We start from the raw sequence: 19,148 nt of genomic DNA on the forward strand, positions 1-19,148 counted from the left end.
CTATCTTGCCGGCAACAACTACAGTTCCCAAGATCATTTTCGGTAATGCGTCATCAAAATCTGTCCAATCGCTGACTCTGGAGGTTTTCTTGAGCCGCAAAAATAAGGAAAACAAAAAATCTCACATCGTGTTCACAGTTTTGTATCTTAGTTCGCGTTTTGTTAAAACCCTGTTGGTTGCTCACTAGTATATGCGAAAGAATTTATCAATACGTTTGGTTAAGTATTCGGGTTACTTTTGTTTTTATGTGTTTGTTTATGATAAACTATGTGACTAAGTTAGCTCATACTCGTTTGGCTAACGTTAACCCAGTGTCCCTAACCTGACTGTAACGTTACGTTATCCACAGCAAAAAGTTTCACCGATGGAGATCACTCCTAAAGCAGCCAAATTAAAGTCAGTCTATTCTTCACCTTGTAATTCAGTGGAGTCAAGCCCCTGTGACTATAAAGAGGAAAAGGTAGGTTTAAGTCAAATTTGCTTGTATGTTAACTAACGTCAGGTAACGTTAATGTTCGCTCGCTAATATCACGTCAAATATTTTTAAACGTTATTTCAAAATTGGTTAAACACAATCTAACACCTGCTATTATCCCACTGATTCATTGTCATCTCCGCAGCATAATCAAAAGCTGAGTTCCTCACTGAAGGAGAGGCTGAAGAGAACAAGGCGCTCCTTCACCTCGCCCTTCTCTGTGGCCAAACGCCTCTGTGTTGATGAGGAGGAGGATGGCCAACAAGTTTCAGCAGATTCCCGCGAGACGGTTAATAACCCTCCACTGATCATGCCCAATGTTGACGTAAAAATAAATGAAAAGAGATCAGGGAGTGAATGGCTTTCTGGAACCATTCCCGAACCAACACATCCTCCTTCCAAAGACTTCGCACAACAACGAGACCAACTGAGGAAGGAGGTTAAAGACAAGATGGAGACTCTGCGCCGACTCAAGATGGTTAAAATGTACAGAAGCAAGGTATCTGCTACCTTTTTAAATTCTCTGGGTTGCTCCAAGCGTAAAAATAATGCGATTTAATTCACTTAACTAGACTGAAAGTAGTCCTCTTTATATGACCCATTCCCTGTCTCTTTCCCTAGAATGATTTAACACAACTCCAAACCTTGATTGACAAGTGGAGGAGTTGTGCTCAGGCTGCACTGTATGAGCTCCAGTCAGATGTCCCCATAGACGGACGGAAGGCCAGCCTGGCAGCTCTTATTGACCTCTTTGGTCTGGATGATGGCATTCTGCACTTTGACCGCACAGAGGAGGACTTCACTACCAAATAAATATATGCTTTAACAACAATCACGTTACAAATATCCTGAGTTAACTAATTGTTTTATTTATTTTGCTGTGACACCGTTCTTATTCTTATTCACAGCTTGAGTTGTAAATTTCCTGTTAAGTAAACTAACTAAGAAAAGTGTTAATAAAATCGTGTTATCTGCAGAAGAGAAGCCTTTTCTCAGTTGTGTTTCAGCTGATCAAGTGAAGGAAAGTTCTTCATCCTCAGACGCTCGACTTCTGCCCAGAGGAAAGCCAGCTCTTCCGCCTGCTCTCTGGCAAAGTCCTCCAAGTTCTTCCTCTGAACGACTTCCCGGTAGCGCTCTTCTGTTTTAGCTGCCTGGTTTTCCTCTGAAGCTAAACACCAATAAAGTCACGTTATCAGTCAGAAGAGGCTCCCTTTTTCAATGAGCTGAAATGATTGTTTTATTAATTTACCTATTGCTTCATAGATGTGTCTCCTCTCTGCCACAGTCACCTGCATATTAGGTAGCTGCTCTTCTACAACTGCATTCTTCTCAGCTTTCATTGTTGCCTGCCTGTTGAGCTGTTCAATCTTTTTTATGCGATGCTGCACGTTCTGTAGATGAGTCTAAAAGTATACCATAATATGTACATTAATTTAACACGAATGGAGAGTACACAATACAAAGCCAATTGATGCGATAACATTACTTTTCTGTTACCTTTTCCTGGAAAGCTATAGTTTTCTCCAGAATGGAAACTTGCTTGGACACGCGACTGTCTCGATCCGTCTTGTTGAGATACTGGAAAGAAACGGGGATAACTGACTTTAATGGAGGGGGGGGATGAAAAACAGAAGGAGCAGCAACATGAAGTGTTTCAGGATGGATTTTTTTTTTTTTTCAAAAGGTTTTCCTCTCAAGGTTTCGGGGGCCTAAACAATGACAGGAAGCTGCATGGCTCGCCACAGCAGAGCTACCTGAACCCTTTGCCAGAGGAAACTTGCATTCAGGCCTGGAAACATGTTTTGTGTGTGCCATGCTCATCAACTTTATGAAAATAAGATGATGGATGACTCATTTGATCTCCATGAATTTTTTCATTGCTTAACCACCACCTTATTTTTTATATCACTAACTCGTGAAACAACTTGTTTAATAATAATAGCAAAGTATCTTCCTGTCAGCTTTTGTGGTCTGTTTTTTTATGAGACTGCCTGTTCACATCTTAGATTGACAGTTTCTGCTCAATGAAGCAGAGAAGCTTTTCAGTTTTCCTAGAATTTAGAATCATTGCATAAACATGGTGGAAAAGATACTATACTTTTTTTATTTGTCCCCTTAGGTTTTTCATTCTGTTATTTTTTTCTGGATTAATCTGTCATGAATGATGGGTCGCATGGGTACAGCGCCCCAAGCAGTTAGAGGTTTGGTGCCTTGCCTAAGGGCACTTTGGCAGGGCCAAAGGAGGTGAACTGGCACCTCTCCAGCTGCCAGTCCATACTCCGTTCCTGGTTTGTCCAGGACTTGTACCAGCTACCCTCTGGTCCCCAAGCCAAGTCCCTACAGACTGAGCTGCTGCCGCCCCGGTGTATAAAGAAAGCAGGATTAAAGAATGCATCATTTCGTATAGTATATTAAACCAGTCTCTCTACCTATTCGATAACAATTTTAAAGGGTGCAAAAAAAGAAGAAAAAATTAGTGTGGGGAGCTTGCATGAACAGGGTGTGTCTGTGATAACAAAAGATCATCCCTCTGTACTCAGGGATGGTAACAATTTTCTGCTCGCAAAACATCTGATGCTGCCAAACCCAAAATACCTGCCTTGATATCGACGACGAGGTTTGGCCAGAAATGCTAACACAGGTAGTTTCACCATGAGTGCAAATACTTCATTGCCATTTCAAGCAGATGCAAACTTTTTGAAAGCTTTTGACATATTACCATGAATTATGTACGAGGTAAAATCTATTCACTAACCAGTAGCATTATTCCTCAGAAAGTGTTATTCAGTGCTTATTTCCTTATTGAGGTCAGGACGGTATTTGATTGCAAATAAAAGATATCCAGGTCTGTGAGAGAAGCTTTAAAAAAAGCAGTATTATGATTACACTCACATCCTGTTGCTCCTCAGAGAGTCGTAACATCTGGATGTCCCTCGCCTTGTTGTTGAGGTCCTTGATCTGCATCCCCATCATCCTGTACTCCCACTGCAGCTGGATGATGCCCTTACGGAAGTCTTTGCACTCCACCATGGAGGCGATCTTCTGCTCTCCGAGTGTCTGATCACATAGATAAAAAAAAATCTTTTGACAGAACCATTTACACCACTTGAATGTGTATATGCAATTATGACCCCCTGTGTATTGTTGCATATAGCAACAGCAGAATAATATATGTCCTTGTTTTGCAGTGTCTGTGTGTCTGGTGGTATAGGCTGACCCTGATGGTTCTGTTGAGGTCCTCCACCACACTCCTGTGGTGAAGTACAGAGTCGGTGTAGTCAGCAGTCAGGTCTGTGGTAGACACCTCCACCTGGCCCTGTTTGAGCAGGACCTGGACCATGATGTCCATCAGGAAACGGTTCTTGTCCTTATGCAGCCTAGAAGGGAACAGGACATCAAAAACCACTAGAGGATCATTCTTCCATAGAGAACTAATATATATATATATATATATATATATATATATATATATATATATATATATATACATATATATATATATATATGTATATATATATATATATATATATATATATATATATATCACATATATATATATATATATACGTCAAAAAGTTTGAACACACCTTCTCATTCAATGTGTTTCCTTTTTATTTTCATGACTATTTACATTGTAGATTCTCACTGAAGGCATCAAAACTATGAAGAACACATATGGAATTATGTACTTAACAAAAAGTGAAATAACTGAAATCATGTCTTAGATTATTTTATAGCCACCCTTTGCTTTTTTATTAATAAGGGGAAAAATTCCACTAATTAACCCTGACAAAGCACACCTGTGAAGTGAAAACCATTTCAGGTGACTACCTCATGAAGCTCATCGAGAGAACACCAAGGGTTTGCAGAGTTATCAAAAAAAGCAAAGGGTGGCTACTTTGAAGAATCTAAAATATAAGACATGTTTTCAGTTATTTCACACTTTTTTGTTAAGTACATAATTCCATATGTGTTCATTCATAGTTTTGATGCCTTCAGTGAGAATCTACAATGTAAATAGTCATGAAAATAAAGAAACACATTGAATGAGAAGGTGTATCCAAACTTTTGGCCTGTACAATAATTTTTACTTTACCTAAATATTTTTTACTTTTACCTTTATCACCTTTTACCATTGTTACAATAAGACCAATTCTCAAATTTAAGACTTGTGGCTCGAGTGCCATTCTCTCAGGTCATCCCTAATGAGTGACAAATACAATTTTTTTATGTATTCAAACACAACTGCTTATAATCAGAAGGAATGACAACATCCCAGTCAAACCTTTCAAGTGCGTCAGAGAGATTTTTAATTTCCTGTTGCGCGGCGTTCTCCTCATCTCTCCTCTTCTGAAGGAACGCATGCATCTCGGCAAGGGTCAAAGCTTTTACTTTTACCTACAAGGGACATGTCAAACAGTGACAGGACAATTACACTCAAGACATACAATCATTATGTAGGTATCTAGGTAAACACTAGATTTAACGTAGAGCGTTTGCCTGATTCTTTGTGGAGAAACTCACTTTTACAGATCTGTCGCTTAAATCAACTAATCGATTAGTCGACAAAATCGTATGAGTGTTAGTCGCCTAAGAATTTCTTCAGTCGAGGACAGCCCTAAACCTGTCCATATCCTGATTTTACCTTTTTCTCACTCTCTACTTTTGTTCTGCGGACAAGACAAAACCTCTCCCAGATTGATGGGTTCAAGCCTTCTGGTATATTCTCCGGTGCATCCAGCTCCTCCATGGCCTTCAGTATTTTGCCGAGTGCATCAGGAGCCAGAGATCCGCACAGACGCTGCTCTTTAAACGGGTTGGAGTTGTCGTCGGTCTGGGTCCTCATCTTTTGAACCCTGAGGCATACAGTAAAATGCAGTGTGCAGCAACTGCGCGGCTAATTCACAACTTACAATGTTGATGTTGATATCAAGGTAAGTATTACAAACCTGGGTCTACGCTTGAATAACTTATATAGTTGATCAACCATGTGGCTTGGTACGTCAAAGAACTCCTTCCTGAATTCTTTGTCAAGAACCTTGGGAGACATGGATGGATATTATGTATTTGCACCATCACTTACAGTCAAAATGATTTTAGTATTTTACCAGCTGGCATACTTTGTCTTCAGCTACAATGCTGTCATAGGTCTCGTGAAACAATTCTACTTCTTCTTCATGTCTCTTCACCTCCTCCCCAATTTCATCCTGAAATACAGGTCAATAAGATGAGAGCAGCATGTACGGGAAACAATGTTTGGCAGTCTAGAAATGAGCGTGCCGCACAGGTGAGCACTTGCAAAACATGCCTGAGTGATGGGAAGATTTAACTATACTAGAATTTGGAAGAACATCACTACCATTCACTCAGGTGTCTTACAAATAACAGAAACTATGGCTGCATGTCATAAATTCCTTCAGTAGTACGGTGCAATAAGTTTTCTGACCTTGTATGCCAAGGCTTTTTCAAGTTTGAGCTTGAGCTCCAGCTCTCGACATCTGATCTCGTCTTCTATGAGGACTGTATATACAAGATAAGTAATCTTGAGCTCTTCCTGTAAAAAAACATCAAAAACAACATTAAACAGGTTTTTTAAGGTGTCACATACACAATATATCATATATCATAATTATCTCAAGGAAGAAACCCCAATGAGAACAGAGAGTGTGTGAGGAAAACGAGAAAGAGGAAACAACGGGATGCAGATTCCAGAGTCCATGTGTCACATACGTGTGTGTGTGTGTGTGTGTGTGTGTGTGTGTGTGTGTGTGTGTGTGTGTGTGTGTGTGTTGGCTCACCTGATAAATAGCCATTTCACATTTCACTTTCTTCTCAAACAGCTTTGTCAAAGTTTCATCAAACCTTTCGGTTGCATCCCTGGTGGACGCCTGTAGTTTTTTCATTTCAGTTTCCATTGACTGGAATTAAAGAGTTCACAGATGATCTATATTGATCAGTCACGGATCCAATGTTAATCATATGTCTGAAAACCGTATTATGAATTTGTCTCATGTAATACCTTTTTGTATTTCTCCTTCTCCTCACTCAGGTCATTGGTTTTCTTTTCATACTCTTTATAAACTTTTTTCTCCTCCTCACTCCAGTGAATGTCAAGTTTGGTCAAAACAAACTCAGGCGGAGGTATTTCCTGTGGAGTCAATTCAATAGAAACTATGTGCACTTCATGCATTTGATTTGAACTGACACTGCCCAGAAAAAAATGTCAAGTTAAAAAAGAAAAGCCTAAGACATCATTTTCCTAAGGGGAGAGAATGAATGTGATCTCGTGTGAGTATCAAGTATTTAATTTAGTGTTTTGTTCACATCACAAGAAAGGCCTGTTGGAGTCAGGGAAGGGTTTCATTCTGCGCTCTCTCTCTCTCTCTCTCTCTCTCTCTCTCTCTCTCTCTCTCTCAGACATTCAAAAAATTTATCTAATTACATAATGAATTAGCATCTAATAATAATCCAAAAACTGCATTTACATTAAGGTTGCAACTAACGATTAGTTCAATAGATTAATTGTTTAATATCGATAATATTTATATCGATAAAATGCACTGTATAGTCAACAGCCCAAGGAGAGGTTTTTTTCTTGTTTTATTAACAGTCCAAAACCCGAAGATATTCAGTTTACTGTACTTAATCTTCCCATTTGAGACGTTGAAACCAGAGAATGTTTTGGCCTGAAAAATTACTAAAAAAAAAATATTTGATTATTAAAATAGATGCAGATTTTCTGTCAATTAACTAAATGCTTAATCGACTAATCTTTGCAGCTCTTTAAAAAAAATGTGTTTTTCAAATTGTCTCTAAGTTAATTGAACAAACAAGTGAGTAAATAATATCTTACAGGTAAACATATGTCTACCATTTTGTATATTATTTTAAATCACATAATATATCTGGGATATATATATATATATAGATAGATAGATTTATATTTTGACCCACCATTTTCAAGATGTCCTCTTTTTTCACTTCAAGCACTCCATCCATCATGTCATCAAGAGCCCTGTCTCGGACATTATCACCCTGCAATAGAAAGATCAATTACTACTATGACAGAAATCAACTACTTGTATTCATTAATTGCTGTATAATAACATAGACTTACCATATTAATATATTTATTTTTATTTTTGATAAAAGGACTGTTTAACGTACTCTTACTGTTGTCAATAATAATCAAATGCAGTTTTCGTATATATGTAAGTATTTCAAGAATGTGTAAATAGCAACAAACAAGAGTTGCAAAACAAAAACACATTTATTATGGCAGCATACTTTGGCAGCCGAACGTTTTTGCTCTTCTAACTTCTTCCTCTCCTCCTCCTTTTTCTGTTCTGGGGTGAGGTACTTTTCTGCTTTTATCTAGATTGGGACAAAGGTGCATATCTCTCCGGTAAACTGTGAAAAAGCATCTCATATGATGATGACCACATACTATTTCACATTTCAGTAAACAACAGACCACAAAGTAATCTTTGTTTGTTGAACTTTATGTGAACTTTGTAAACTGTTTGACAACGCGGTCAGTAACCTCAGAGTCGTCCACAGTGAGCAGCTTCTCTGGCTGCTCGCTGACGGTCAGGCTGGGCTCCCACAGGTCCTCGTTCATGTCCAGCTCCAGCAAGATCTTCCTGATGTGTCTGTTCCTGTCCCTCACACGGTTCACCTCTTGCACCTTCTGTCTGTGCACGGCCTCAAAGTCTCTGTTGAAAGCTGTCTTGATGCGATAAATCACATCCTGCATTTGGAGTTGAGTGAAATTCGGCAAAAAACAAAATAGTTTTTTATGATTGTGGTGACAATAACCATGTATGAATGAGTCTTATGATCTTTATTTCACTTTCTATAATAACGGTGTTTTTTAAGAGTGTGTTTTGGGCAATGTTTTGGAAAAGTGTTGTATAACATAAAAGGCATCATTATCACATTTTTGCTGAGATCCAACAGTTTTTGGAACAGGTTCCCACCTGTAGCAGAATTGTCTGGGCGATCCTCTGTTCTGTGGTTTGCAGGCGGAACTGATCGTAGATGCAAGGATTTGAATATCCTAACTGAGCAGAGAAACTTCCCGTTACAGCAGCAGTGTCTGCCTCGTGGCCTTCCTCCCCCTGCTCTTCCTTCTTTGCACTGGTTGTGTTGGAACTTTTCTTTAGGCTGCTCTGCTTCAGTTGAAAGGTGGGGAGAAATACTTTAAATGAAAGGGCTGAAATAAATGTTGAATCTGTGGCCGTAAGATTATAAAATGTAAAGTATATTGCAGTGAAGGGAGCTATCCAAACAACTATCTTTTGGCCACATAGCCATAAATCTAGAAGAGTTTCAACAGGGGCGGACTGGCACGTGTTCAAGCATTTAAAAAAGTTACACCAGTGAAAGGTCAGACGTAGGACTGTGATTCAAAGCATCACATTATTTTCCAGCTGTAACCCTGTTTTGACTTGAATGGTTTTGCCATAAAATGTATTTCCGGAGAGTGAATACCCACATATCGAAGAGGTTGCACTATCACAGCTTTTAGAATAGGTTTGCATGCTGCCTTTCTGCTTCACATAATAAACAGCCATATCATCTATTTGTAATCCATTGTAACTCATCACATGTGCTTCTCATTTCAGCATTAACAAGAATGCTCAGGCCTATGGACCAGTTTTGCTTACGGTGCAAGCAGCCATTTCAAACGTCCTCATATTCTGAACCCTGCGAAGGTCCTCCACCTCTTTCTCTGTCCGCTCTTTCAGAGGGTAGTTCTTCACCTCATGTTCCGAGTGAAAGGCCTGTGGTGGACAGCCAGAAGTGATTTAGATTTCTTGGTACAGATCATAACATACTGTGATAATTAAGAAAAGTATCACTTCTCTGTGCCAGTTCCTAAGCAGTCTTACCTTAATGGCCTTGCCTTTGACCTTCATAGAATCCCAGAATTCTCTCCTTAGGACATCCCGAAGGTAACATTTTGCTAAAATCTCCCATTCCACTTTGTTTCGCACCTACAATGTGACTGCGTTAAGAATCACTTCCATCATGACCTCAAAGCAAAATTTAAATTTCAGTGAGGCTCATGTTTGTGCATTACCCGAGTAACTTCCTGCTGCACCATGTCCTCCAGTCTCCTCTGTTCCTCAACATCCAGGTTGAACTCCTGTTGTTCCAGACGCTCGATATCTGGGAGGTTCTCATTTTCGCGCATCATTTCCTGGATCTGACAATACACGAAAGAAGGTTTAGACGTGATGTTGTTTGTTAGACAAACCTTTCGTGAACATGTTAACACCCCTCTGTGAATTGTTTTGTAATTGTGCACCTACCTTTTTATAACTACCTTAGCTAGACTGTTAAAAACATTACTACAAATGTAACTAGTTTGATGAACTAATATGGATTTTTCATGATGGACTTCAAGCATACTGTATTTTTGTGCTAGAAAACAATACAACTGGAAATTAAAGGGTAAAAGAAGATACAATTGAATCACTTTCAATTGTTGTTTGTTGCCATTAACTGATTGATAGCTTGTTTATATATATATATATATATATATATATATATATATATATATATATATATATATATATATATATAAATAGTAGTATTTATTCATTACCAGAATTCCACATAAAGTTGTTATTCTTAGGATTATGAGTGCTTTAGGTTTGTGATAAACTGTTTTTTGTTTTTGTTTTCCCTTTCATTTAATGTTTGTGTATGTGTTGCCCTGGGTAATGAGCTGCTGCGTATAATTACAGGGATACAGCTTGAATTGTATTGAATTAAAAAGCACTTAACAAACACGCACTGTTTACATGCTTACATGCCCTGTGTAATGTTATTCTATGCTTGTCATGATGTGTCATTGTTTATTGCTTATAAGTATTTTCTTAAGTAAGGATGGAAATAAACAAATGTGTAATAAAACTCACTTACAGTGTCACGTAACTCTTTGATGGTTTTCCTCAGGTTTTTCTTTGTCTCCGAATATTGCTCATTCTCTTCTTTTATAACCTGTTAAAAATATACAGATTGTTTTTATTAAAGTCAGACACTTTTTGATCAACAAGTCAATTGATTTGACAAAAATTCCAACACCATCCCACCTTCCATCACTCAACATGAATGTTGATGAGGTGTAAAACCTACAATTCAAAGACTGCCACACCTTCAGTATCAATTTATTGTTATCAAGCTTTGTCAGGTAACAAAGTACTAAACATTTGTTTACAACCGCTTATCAGCTTTGTAGCTCTTTACCACTTGCTAATTGGTTGACTCCTAACTCTAAGATAAATCTAGCTGTAGCACAGAGAAACTGAGTGCCAAAAGCAACACAGCAAGATATCACACACCGGTGCAATGGGCAATTTCAAAATCCATTGTAGAAACACAGGAGAAGTATCTAAACATAGTTAACATAATCCACATTTTATGCCACCACCGCAAATATTACAGCATATAAATCACTTACTGCCTCTCTCCTGCTTTCCAGCCAGGTGGGGTGTGAAGGTGGTGCAGACAGCAGGCTGTTATAACTCTCATCCTGCTCTGTCACATCCACAGTCTCCACTTCACCACTGACCTACAGAGTGTTAACAACACATGCAAAAAGTAAGCATAAACAAAGCATTTGCTTTGACACATTACTAAAATGTTATCTTAGTTAAGTAATGAACGAGGCCTTTGCATAAGCAATAAATAACACAATTTATTCAATTCATATCAAATTGTGTAATATTCATACCAGATTCATACCACAGTGCTTTAATTAAGACCAGAAAGTGCTGAGCTGTGTATCTCTAAAAACAGCTCAGAAACTGTTTTCATTTATTGTTATAATTTTCAAATTTACTGGGATGCCTCACACTTTTATGACCTACATCACTAACATAATCTGCTGTACAGTAAAGCTGGAATATTTTATCATTATTCTAAATCTGCAATAGAAAACGTTTTTGTTGAAACTGTTTTAGAGAGGCATTGATTCAATAATAAATATTATAAATTAATTCTGTATACAGTAACTGAACATTAAAACTTTCATGAAGGTAAAAGTTATTGCATGGGCTTTTGTACTAGACTGCATTAGTTTTAGCATGACTATATTTTCTGCAATAGCAGTATTAATACTGTTTGGAGTTTCAAAAGCAACAAACATCAACACAGAAACGTTATGTACACTGTTATGTAGTACTAATTCACTGATAAAACAGAATAGAATATCATTTACCTCACTTTCCTCTGGTTTTTCAGTGCCAGCAGGAGATCCTTGGCCCCACTCAGGAAAGGCAATGAGGACACGATTCTCGGCATTGAATATGTTCTTAAAGAAATGATCCACAGGCTGATTGTAATCTGTGGCTTCATTCACCTTACCAGAATCCACAGCTTCAATTCTGTATGGAGTTATGGAAAACACAAGATATACACAAAAGAGGTTACATATATGAAGATATTTGTTGTGGAGGTCTGATGATGGCCAGTTGATCCATACATCCAAATAAATTTAGAAATAACCATTAAAAAAAAAAAGTCATGCTGTCTTTAAAATAAAATAAAATGTAGAGTTATTTTTTCTTTCTTGATATGGTAATATAATTTTGCATTAAGTAGCCATTTTGTATTTGTAATATAACTATGAATGATCAAGCGTAAGAGTAGAATAACCTTAACCGATAAGGCTGACGATAATCTACATTTTTATTATCTTCAACAAATCCCATGAAAAGACCAAAGTAGCAGCAATTAGTTTGTCTCTCTATAATTTCTGACTTCCCTACTCTGTCTGCAGCACTCAGCACCAAGCCCATTTGTTCCTAATGAAGACGTAAATATTTATTAAACTGGTGAGACATATAAAGTTTCATAAAAAAAAAAAAAGGTTTTAAAATTACTGCATGAAACTGGTGGGCACTGTGTACATATATATATATATATATATATATATATATATATATATATATATATAAATTTTTTTTACAAATGTTACTTAAACAGGGGTATTAGTGCATTAATTCAGGACCATTTTCTGCTCTAAATTCGGTGCACTAGTGAGTATTTATGGCAGCAGGAGCGTGTATATGGGATTGACTCAAAATAAATCACAATGCATGTGTTGATCATAATGAAGAAACATGTCGCCATGTGTAATGAAGTGACTCATTGGTGTGCTTTCAATAGTTTTTGGACAAAATGATCTATGGCACAGAGGAATAAGCCATACGCTATAAGGCTTTGGCTACACAGACAATATTTCATTGTGGGTTTTGGTCTTTTCATGGGGTTTGTTGACAATAACAAAATAAAGATCACCAGACCTGTCATTTAAATTCCTGTACTATCAACAATTTAAGCAGCCAATGGATAGTGAACCAACAATAGATAGAAAAAAAATACTATTCCTGTAGCATTAAAACAACAGTAGAAGTAAGGGCTTAGGAAAAATAAAAGCTTGCAGGAGCAAGCAGAGGAGGCAGACGTGGAATGTGATCTATTGTAGTGGGGAGATTGTTCTGTGAAATTTATTGGAGCTTTGTTTTCCTGCAGATTTGGGCCATGATCCCCTTGACCCACCACTTCAATTGTATTTATTTACTATTGTCCGTCAAGGCCATCACTAAGAGAGGAAAAATACTGTTTCATGTGCACTATATCAAACTGCATAAGAGAGGCATCACTACTGCAAGCAACAGCTCCCTCTAATGTTCACAGCTGTGCTTTATGTAAGCATGACAGACTGCTTGCTGTTTTACCTGAGATCACAGCACACAAGGGAGCCATCTTTAAAGCCAGCAGTGAGGAGTGTCTGGCTGTCTGCAGAGAAGGATATGCTCCGAACTCCACCCAGACGGCATGAATGACATTGCAGTTCAATGTACCGCTCCTGTAGAAGCAGCAACAGCATCAGAATACACACCATAGACAATGAAATCCTGATTTAAATGTTTACAAGAAATAAATAAAACCAAATAAAATTAGCTCCTACCATGGAAGCAGTTTCTTGGATACGTAGGAGGCCATCTCTGCCCACAGAAGCCAGCCATAACTGATGAGGAGACAAAACTGGAGAGGCAGGGCCCAGAGGGTGACCCCTCACTTCCTGCTCTGGTTTGAGATGGACCACCTGTTGACTGGAGAGACCGTCTATGTCCTGGGCAGAAAAATCAGGGAGCAGGATAAAGTGTTAATCGCTCTTGCTGTTTCTATTTATCTTTCTTGTTACAATAATAGTTTCCTAGAATTGTATCAATGATATTTAAGGTGGATGAAGACAGAGAATAAGGATCATAATAATCTGTCCCATTAGGCAGCGGTAAACCTGGGGAAGTTGAAATCGCTGAAGAGTTTTCTTCTTGTGGCAGTAAGCAAAGACCTCGCTGACTCCCAGAACACAGGATGTAAGTGGATGATGCACTTCGTATCTGGACACATTGAGGATGTGTGTAGACAGACAACCATGTAGGTCTACACAATCTGTAGAGCAGCAGAGGCACATCATCAAAATTTTAATTAAATAAATAATTGGAAACAGTCAGGCTTCTTTTTTGTGTTTAGTTTAAACAACGCCTTTCCATTCAGACAGCTACTACAGAGAGCCTGTATCTACACATCTACAATAATAGTAGTAGTTGGTCTTGGCACAGAAGTGCTGTATCAGCTTAAGCATGTATAGAAAATACACCACATATAGAAAGGCTCTATGAACATTGTTATATAATACATATTAAGATTTTTTATCCTCTATTGATTATTACCAAAGTCATTGTGTTTGGTGATTTTAACTATCATGTAGAACGCACCTTAAAACAAACTACAGGCATGTTTTTTAGTTTTTAACTCATTTAACCTGTGTGTGGCACAAGTCATCTGTGGCCACACCCAAGACCTAATATTTGCACTTTCCCCTAGAGCCCTTTCTGTCTTATTCAACAGTTTACAGGCTGTATAACCAATGGGTGTGTCTTTGTAAAACACTCTGTTGTTTTTAGCTCTTTTTAACAGTAGTGACAACATGTCTAAACAATTTATAAAAGTGTCCAGTTGAGTACTATTAATCGGTTATGCTAATGTGTCTGGTTTTGGTTTTCTCTTTGGAAACTAAATGAAGTCCACTTTCAGAGCATTCCCTTGGATGAATGACGAGAGTCCCAGCCTTAAAACAATAAGAACAGAAGGCAAGTGGAAGTCTAGATTTGGGAATATTAATTTCTCCCTACCAGCCCAATAATTGAATTTGGTTTGATACCATCTATCCCCTTGCAAACCTCTCTTCAACTACAGTAGATGATACATTAGCTGCTGGTTGAAAAGTACATTCTTATCTTTTGTTTAATGTTCCAACATCACTCCTCCCATGTTTGCACTGGACCTCCCTAGCCTCTGTCACCAGTGGCTTGGTTGACTCTTATTATGCGGTCTTCTTATGCGGTCTGTTATTTTCTTGATAACAGACCATCCCTCCACTTCGCATCGGGGTCCTGATCACCCTGTCAGGGTTCGCTACAACAACCGCCTCCCTCTACATTATCCCTTACATAATCTTATGAATAATGTGTTGCACATGAGACCCTCATCTTGCGTCTTTGACACTGTCCCCACTAGACTGTGCAGAGAGGTAATGGGAGCCACTGGACCTAATCGGTTCTCTATTAATAATAGCTCTCAGTCTCTCTTCTCTGTACCAGATCATTTTATGATGTTCAACCAGTGCAGACTTAACAAACAACTTCTGACCAATATCCAAAACTCCCTTAATTGAAAAAATAAATCTTGAGAATAAGTAGTGAATGAATTTACTCCATCAGTGCTTTACCTGTAAGGTCCCTTGTAGGCAGAGAGAGAACTGTGAGCAGGCTACCATCATGATTTTTGCCCTTGTGTCCAGTGCACAGTGCAAGAACTTTCACCTGCTCACAGTCCCTGATGCACTGAGTGGAAAGCGACAAAATGGGTCCAGGAACAACTGGCAAAGAAAATCAAATGACAAAAGGCTGCAGGTGAGCTTGATCGCTCCATCTTTAATAAGTTATATATAAAATTATAAATTGACCTATATACAGGACAGCAATAACATGTCTAATGAAAAAAAATGAGTATCTACCTGTGTATCCTATGATTGAAAACATCTTTGATGGCTTTGCATCTAGTACATAAATATGTGAATCTGAGGCACCGGTGAGAAGGTAGTGCCCATCTTGATCAAATCTGTATAGGCACACACACACACACACACACACACACACACACACACACACACACACACACACACACACACACACACACACACACACACACACACACACAGTACATGCACACAATAAGAAAGCCTGTAAACACATAATTTTTTATTTGCCAAAAGTGGAAGAGCAGTTGTCCCCTCTGGGTTTTATGGGGAGAGATAACTCATTCCTCTAATTCATAAATGCGTGATGAGATACTACTGTCACAGGTGCAGTGTTAAACTGAAACTCTGTGGCTTCACAGGGATGGAGGATACTTACAGTAGGTGATCCACAGGAGTGTGGTAGAGACGAACCTGGTGCACCAGGCGAGGCTGCTGCTGCCTGTTCAGGTCAATAAAGAGGACATTTCCTGAAGCCGTTCCAACAGCTGAGTATTTTGCAATAGGACAGCAGGCCAGACTTGTCACCTAAACAGACAGAGATAAGACGCTTTAAATTTACTTCTATTATAATAAATGTCCTCTTCAATTTTCACATGCTTACAGAACAAGTGTATTAGCCTACTATGACACTACTGACATGTTCAGAATGTTCATATGTTGTGAATCTGACCTCAGCTTGAAGAGACAGGGAACCAACGCAAATGCCATCTAGGGACCACAGCTGCAATTCTCCAGAATCTCTCACTGACTGTAACCAGCAAAAACACAAACATCAATGCTCACTTAAGAGACATTGTCCTAAATTACACATACCATCATGATACACTGTCATTCTTGAGCAACACAAAGGTTTTACCACACAAATGTTCTTGTCAATGTGTGAAAAAGCTGCTGCCACAAAGTTGCCACTGAGAACATCCAGGACCTTCACAATTTTGTCTGACCGGGTCGGGTTCAACATATAGATTTGCCCCTGAAAAACAAGAAGCCTGTTTTGTTCTCAGATTTTATTTTTAATATACCTTTTCTCTCAAGTAATGTTATTATTTGATGGAATAACAGGTGTCTGCATATACAATAAGCCACACAGTGGTGCATTTAAATACTTACTGTATTAGAAGATAAAAGTAATGTTTCATAGTCAGGGGAGTACATCACAGTTGTGACAGGTCCTGCTAATTGCCATGTTTGTGTGATGTCGATCTGAGTCGCTTTGATTTGCAGACAGTGCACCACGCTCTCCTGTAAAACATAAGCATTTTAAAGTGCTTTTAAATTGGAGTAATTAAGAATTCCTGATGCCTAAAATTGCAAATCAGATCACCGATTGGCAGAAGAGTTAATGTATTATATTTGAATGTGTCATACTCCGTGAGCCAAGCAGATGTTAATGGGTGCATGGGCTTGTACCTTTCCTACAGCAATCAAACCATTCTTGTTAAGGGTTAAGCCTTGAAAGTTGCTCTGTCTGAGTTCAGGGATGGCATCAACAGCTGAACAAAAGTGAAACACAAATCAGATGTAAAAATGTCTTTTCTATTGCCAAATAAAATTAGGCAATATCATATGTATCCCAGTGGCTTTTAAATATCTACCATGTCCCAATGTGTGCGTTTGTTTACTTGTGGGGTTGAAGAGGACTGAGACAGAGAGGCTCTCTGGGTCAACAAGTAGCAGGAAGCCTTCAGCACAGCCCACATATAGCTCTGATGTGGCTGTCCAGCAGATAGCAGTAGGAGTTAGTCTGGCTTTGGTGCAGAGTTTAGTCTGTGTAAACACATGTGGAGTTGTGTAAAAGTTTACATTTTGTCTTTTTGTGCCTGAAAACAAAATCGTTTTTCCAACAAATAGATTCATAGATTTAAATCACAGCTTTATCACCAAAACAAACAATATTAATTGGTGAAAGTATACTTGTTTTGTCGTATTAGTGTATAAATGACAATACCAAAATGCTTTCTGCCTTGTCTCCCTTGAGTCCTGATATGGCTGATGGAGGCATCTCAAGACCAGAATAAGGCAGTTTGTCACGGACAGTATGAGAGGTGGGAACCAATCTCTCAACAAAGGAACCGTCAGTTGCTGGAAGCTCTATCACACTGCAGTGCAACAAAGATGACTGTTACATGTGCCTCTTGTGTGTTAGTAACAATGACATACACATAGATATTATTGTTTGACACTGCATTCTAGGTATCTACTGAATCTAGGTGCTGCATATGTTTTTCAGTCTGGCATTGCACTTGCTGCTTATAAACCGTAAAGGATAAATGCAGGTAATTTAAGGTTTTTAGGTTTAATTTATCAGTTAAATCTCATGCACAAACAAATGCACCGAAAATGTAATGACCATATATCAATTTAGATTTGAACTACTGCTTTTACAGTCAGGTCAGCTTTACCTTGGTTTCAGGACATGAAAGCTGGCACTCTTCTCAATATTCCAGACAGTGAGGGATGTAGTGCCCAAAGCACAGAGCTGGAGCCAATTCAGAGGGTTGAAGACCAAAGAAGTGACATTCTGCCCAGCTTGTGGTTGTGTACAAATTGGCTCAGCGTTTTCCCAGTTCCTGCATCACACAGTCATGATTACAGTAACATAGCTGCTCAGCCTAAATAAACGTAACCGAACATATGAAGTACACAGTATAAAGTAGTTTTCGGCTCTCAATGGCTTACCACACTGTTATGGTGTGGTCTGGAAGAGAGGAGCAACTGCCTAAATAAGGACCACCATCACTTAATGTCAGAGATGCGTAGTCCAGTTGTGCTGTTCCTGGAAAAATAATAACGTAATTAGGATTTGTGTGAGAGAAAATAAATGTAGGAGGGATGCATACAAACAAACATCAAAAGCTCAAATACATCTTGAAAGAAAATTACATTAAAATCATCTATAAAAACAACATCTACTAAAATATATTACCTTTTAGTTCATTCTTCAACTGAAGCTCAGGGAAAATGTACACAAATATAGATGGGGATAGCTTTTCCTCGGAAAAAGCAAAAGTCCTATTGTTGCCATTGGCTGTCAATGCACCAATGCCTCTGCCAGGACTCTGAAGCACACTTTGCTTTTTTGTCTCCAGGTTGAGGAAACAGATATGAGACCCACATGTGTAGCATACTGTTTTATTGTCTACAAACTCGATACTCTTGTTTGTAAAACCTTGTATCCACCTGAAGGAAGTAAAACAGCAAAGTGTTAGCTAACCCAGGGTGTACCTCTCATGCATGGGTGTATTGCTCTCATGGAGCATATATACGGGTATCTGAGGTTAGCATACATAGCGTTACGTTTTCAGTGACCCGTAACCTTTTGTTACGAGCCTATGCTATGAATAAAACAGTACATTAACGGTTTATAGTTAATTGTACTAAAGTGAAAATGGACAGGTGTATTTGTAGCGGCGACATACCTGACTTCTAAACTTCCAATGCCATCCATTTTGATACAATAATAAAATTACATACAGTCCAATTAAACTTTCTTTCTCAACAACACACCCGACAAAACGAAAAGGGCGAGTCCTGGGCATGTCGTTGCG

At 38.5% G+C, this 19,148-nt stretch overlaps 2 protein-coding genes across 4 annotated transcripts; one reads left to right on the forward strand and one right to left on the reverse strand.

Annotated features, from left to right (window-relative positions):
• Positions 1–73: 73 nt before the first annotated feature.
• On the forward strand, positions 74–1,432 carry sfr1 (SWI5-dependent homologous recombination repair protein 1). 2 transcript variants are annotated; one of them, XM_039784611.1, is made up of 4 exons: positions 74–218; positions 351–461; positions 622–975; positions 1,098–1,432. In XM_039784611.1, exons 1-4 carry the CDS (start codon positions 192–194, stop codon positions 1,287–1,289), a joined length of 684 nt encoding a protein of 227 aa, XP_039640545.1. In that variant the 5' UTR covers positions 74–191; the 3' UTR covers positions 1,290–1,432. The 2 variants fall into 2 exon arrangements, with proteins under 2 accessions (XP_039640545.1, XP_039640546.1); XM_039784612.1 differs by having other exon boundaries at positions 74–461; positions 1,098–1,430.
• On the reverse strand, positions 1,325–19,127 carry cfap43 (cilia and flagella associated protein 43). Of its 2 annotated transcripts, none has more exons than XM_039784608.1 (38): positions 19,020–19,048; positions 18,527–18,780; positions 18,280–18,376; positions 18,003–18,170; positions 17,549–17,699; positions 17,223–17,367; positions 17,011–17,093; positions 16,711–16,842; positions 16,457–16,573; positions 16,271–16,348; positions 15,977–16,125; positions 15,577–15,680; positions 15,289–15,438; positions 13,795–13,949; positions 13,462–13,626; positions 13,229–13,359; positions 11,707–11,872; positions 10,948–11,058; positions 10,410–10,487; positions 9,562–9,687; positions 9,371–9,475; positions 9,146–9,262; positions 8,456–8,650; positions 8,020–8,226; positions 7,764–7,850; positions 7,431–7,511; positions 6,496–6,624; positions 6,275–6,394; positions 5,923–6,030; positions 5,597–5,683; positions 5,426–5,514; positions 5,122–5,332; positions 4,762–4,874; positions 3,694–3,853; positions 3,369–3,533; positions 1,974–2,054; positions 1,726–1,879; positions 1,325–1,644 (listed from the first exon to the last, which is right to left on the reverse strand). In XM_039784608.1, the coding sequence occupies exons 1-38, from the start codon at positions 19,046–19,048 to the stop codon at positions 1,469–1,471; spliced, it is 4,974 nt and encodes a 1,657-aa protein (XP_039640542.1). In that variant the 3' UTR covers positions 1,325–1,468. The 2 variants fall into 2 exon arrangements, with proteins under 2 accessions (XP_039640542.1, XP_039640543.1); XM_039784609.1 differs by having other exon boundaries at positions 1,469–1,644; positions 8,456–8,647; positions 19,020–19,127.
• Between the last annotated feature and the right edge of the window lie 21 nt (positions 19,128–19,148).

This window comes from Perca fluviatilis, chromosome 19 (genome assembly GCF_010015445.1).
Source record: "Perca fluviatilis chromosome 19, GENO_Pfluv_1.0, whole genome shotgun sequence".
Lineage (NCBI taxonomy): Eukaryota > Metazoa > Chordata > Actinopteri > Perciformes > Percidae > Perca > Perca fluviatilis.